Source organism: Loxodonta africana, chromosome 21 (genome assembly GCF_030014295.1).
Source record: "Loxodonta africana isolate mLoxAfr1 chromosome 21, mLoxAfr1.hap2, whole genome shotgun sequence".
NCBI classification, from domain to species: domain Eukaryota; kingdom Metazoa; phylum Chordata; class Mammalia; order Proboscidea; family Elephantidae; genus Loxodonta; species Loxodonta africana.
Window position 1 is genome coordinate 23,473,779 of NC_087362.1, and position 3,004 is coordinate 23,476,782.

The window sequence follows — 3,004 nt, forward strand, 5'->3', positions numbered from 1 at the left end:
ATTGTACTAAATAGTATTCTAAAGTCGTTTAAGCAACATACATTCTCACCAGTTGTCCATGTCTATTTTGATAATAACACATAGCTACCAACTCTTTAAATTTTAACACTTGTACTTTCACTTGAAGTCCTTACACAATCAAACCCATATTGCCTTAACCCAATCTCTGCCTAAAATGATTGAACCAATCAGACCTTTTAAAGGCTGGCCAATTTTGTCCTCTAGTCATCTCAAATAAGATTTTGGTGTGTTTACCTGGGTTCATCTTATATTGGACACCCTGAACAAAAAGCTTTATTCCCTCAGTCCTAATAGTTGGCTGAAGCTCTCCAAAGCCACATAGCCTCCATTTCAGAATCATTTTATTGCCTCTTAGTGAGAGGCACACTGTCTGAGCTTCCCATCACTTCCATGGATCTTCTCCCTACAAATCCTCACAAGATGGTAGCTTACCGATAACTTCAATGGGCAGTTGTGTCTCTCTGTGTGTGTGTATGTGTCTGTATTTGTGTTTCCCATCTTTATTTTATTTTGAAATTCAGATCTCACACATCTGTCTGTGCACCATGTGAGTTTTCAAAGTTGGCAGTGTTCTTCAAGTATATCTAGTTTAATCCAGGTTTTGATATTTACAGTTTAATATATCCAGCGATTGAGATGCTTAGATGAAAGAGAAGTAAACTTTGGTCTATTATGAATTCATTGCTGTCAGAAATATCTGCTGTGTAAGCCAAAAGCTGTCTGATGCCTTTCTTATGTCTTCCGCAAGACTGAAATGATTGATGTTGGCATTTTTATCCTCATTTACATGATTCTTTTCGAGTCAAGGATGTTAAATAAATTTCCCTAGGTTCCTCAGATGGTAGGTACACAAAGGCTGGTATCTAACTAAGACAAGAGATCTAGGACCAAGGGTTAGACCCGTCAGCCAGCCTCAGTGTACCTGATTTGGGAATAAGTGCACTGGAAGGGTGGAGACAAGAATCAGTGGCATTGAGCAGAGCCACGAAGACTTTTTTTTTAATAAAGAAATATTTTCTCATCCCCAGGAACAAATAGGCACCTTGAGGTCATGGCTGGATTCTGATCAAGAGAAGTGATTAGGTCGGCTTCATATTCTCTGAGCTGCCAAAGGCTGGAAGCCTAGTTGCTCTACTAACCTGTGATCCACAGCTGGTTGTGAAGAGAACCCCTACTGACACCACTTCTGCAACAGAGGACCAGCAACCTCACAGGATTTCATAGCTTTCACACATCCTGAGGAAAAGCCCTCTCAGTCTGAACCTTCATTCATAGCCTAATGGAGGTCATGGAAGTTCTGGCAGGAATTCGGGCAGAAGCTAACTGCCTGATCTGTATGGATTACTTTAGAGACCCCGTTACCATCAAATGTGGGCACAACTTCTGTCGCTCCTGCATCGAGCAATCCTGGGAGGATCAACAGGACTGGTTCCGATGCCCTGTGTGCCACCACCCATGGCTACAGTTGCACCTCAGGAGCAACACCCAGCTGGGAAATATAGCTGAAATTGCCAAGCTACTCCACATCACCAGGAGCAAGAGGAAGAGGGAGGAGGAGACACGCTTGTGCAAGAAGCACAATCAGGTACTGACCCACTTCTGTGAAGAAGACCTGGAAGTCCTGTGTTCCCTGTGCACTCAGCCCCCAAACCACCAGGATCACCTCGTGAGGTCCATAGAGGAGGCTGCCTCTCATCACAGGAAAAGGCTCATGAGTTACATGGAGCCCCTGAAGAAGCAAGTGGCAGACTTTCAAAAACTAATAACTTCCCAAGAGAGAGAACCATCAGAACTGAGAAAGAAGGTGGAAAAGCAAAGGAAAGAATTATTCTCTGAATTTGAGCACCTGAACAAGTTTTTAGACCGTGAGCATGAGGCAGCTCTCTCCAGGTTAGCTTATGAAGAGAAGCACATTCAACAGAAACTAAATGCGAATATAACAGCATTTTCAGAGTCCATTTCCACACTCAACAGTCTACTAAAGGAGGTGGCAGAGAAGAGTGTGATGTCAGAAGTGAAACTGCTGACAGATATTCAGAGCGTCCAGAATCGATGTGAAAGCCTCAACCCCCCAGTGCTCTATTCCTTCCAGCTAACGAAGGAAGGATGCAGCCTTCCTCCACAGTATTCGGCTCTGCAGAAAATCATACAGAAATTTAAGGAAGATGTAACCTTGGATCCTGAAACAGCACATTCAAATCTGATTGTCTCTGAAGATAAAAAGTCTGTCACATTTGTGAAGAAAACACAAAGACTTCCTCCTAATCCAAAGAGATTCAAGTTTGACCCAGTTGTCCTGGGTTGTGAAGAGTTCAGTTCTGGTAGACATTACTGGGAGGTGGAAGTGGGTGAGAAGCCTGAATGGTCTGTGGGGCTTTGTAAAGACTCCCTTTCCAGGAAGGCAAAGAGGCCCCCGGCAGGGCAGGAGAGATGCTGGGCAATTCAGCTGTGCAATGGTAACTATGTTGCACGAGGCACTTTTCCAGTCACTCTGGTGATAACAGAACAACCCAGAGGGATTGGCATTTATCTGGACTATGAACTGGGTGAGATTTCGTTTTACAGTTTGAATGATAGATCTCATATCTATTCTTTCACTAATAGATTTTCTGAAATTCTGAAGACTTATTTCTGTATTGGACGTGATTCTCAACCTCTCACAATCTGTGCTTTCAGAGATTATGAATGATAAACTATCTGGGAAACTGTCACATTGCTTGATTTTCTTCCTGCAATTTATGGTAGCATGTCATACAACTATCAGTGAATATGGTACTGAATTTTTTTTCTTTTTCATGTGCTGCTATGACTTTAACACGAGGAAAGTTGTTTTATCTCCTGTAATGACCAGTAACCAGAGTGTGATTATTACAATATTAATTGATTTTCCTGTAATTGCCCCCCCTATGGTTTGGTTTGGTTCCTCTTTTTACCCTATAAGAATACTTGTAGGGTAAAACTGCCCAGGACTACCTGGTTCCAT

The 3,004-nt window shown here is 42.5% G+C and overlaps 1 protein-coding gene across 1 annotated transcript; it reads left to right on the forward strand.

The window, feature by feature from the left end:
* Positions 1 to 488: 488 nt before the first annotated feature.
* Positions 489 to 2,748, forward strand: LOC100670023 (tripartite motif-containing protein 75-like). The gene has a single exon (XM_003423581.2). The coding sequence runs from the start codon at positions 1,301 to 1,303 to the stop codon at positions 2,708 to 2,710; it is 1,410 nt and encodes a 469-aa protein (XP_003423629.2). The 5' UTR covers positions 489 to 1,300; the 3' UTR covers positions 2,711 to 2,748.
* The last annotated feature ends 256 nt before the right edge of the window (positions 2,749 to 3,004 follow it).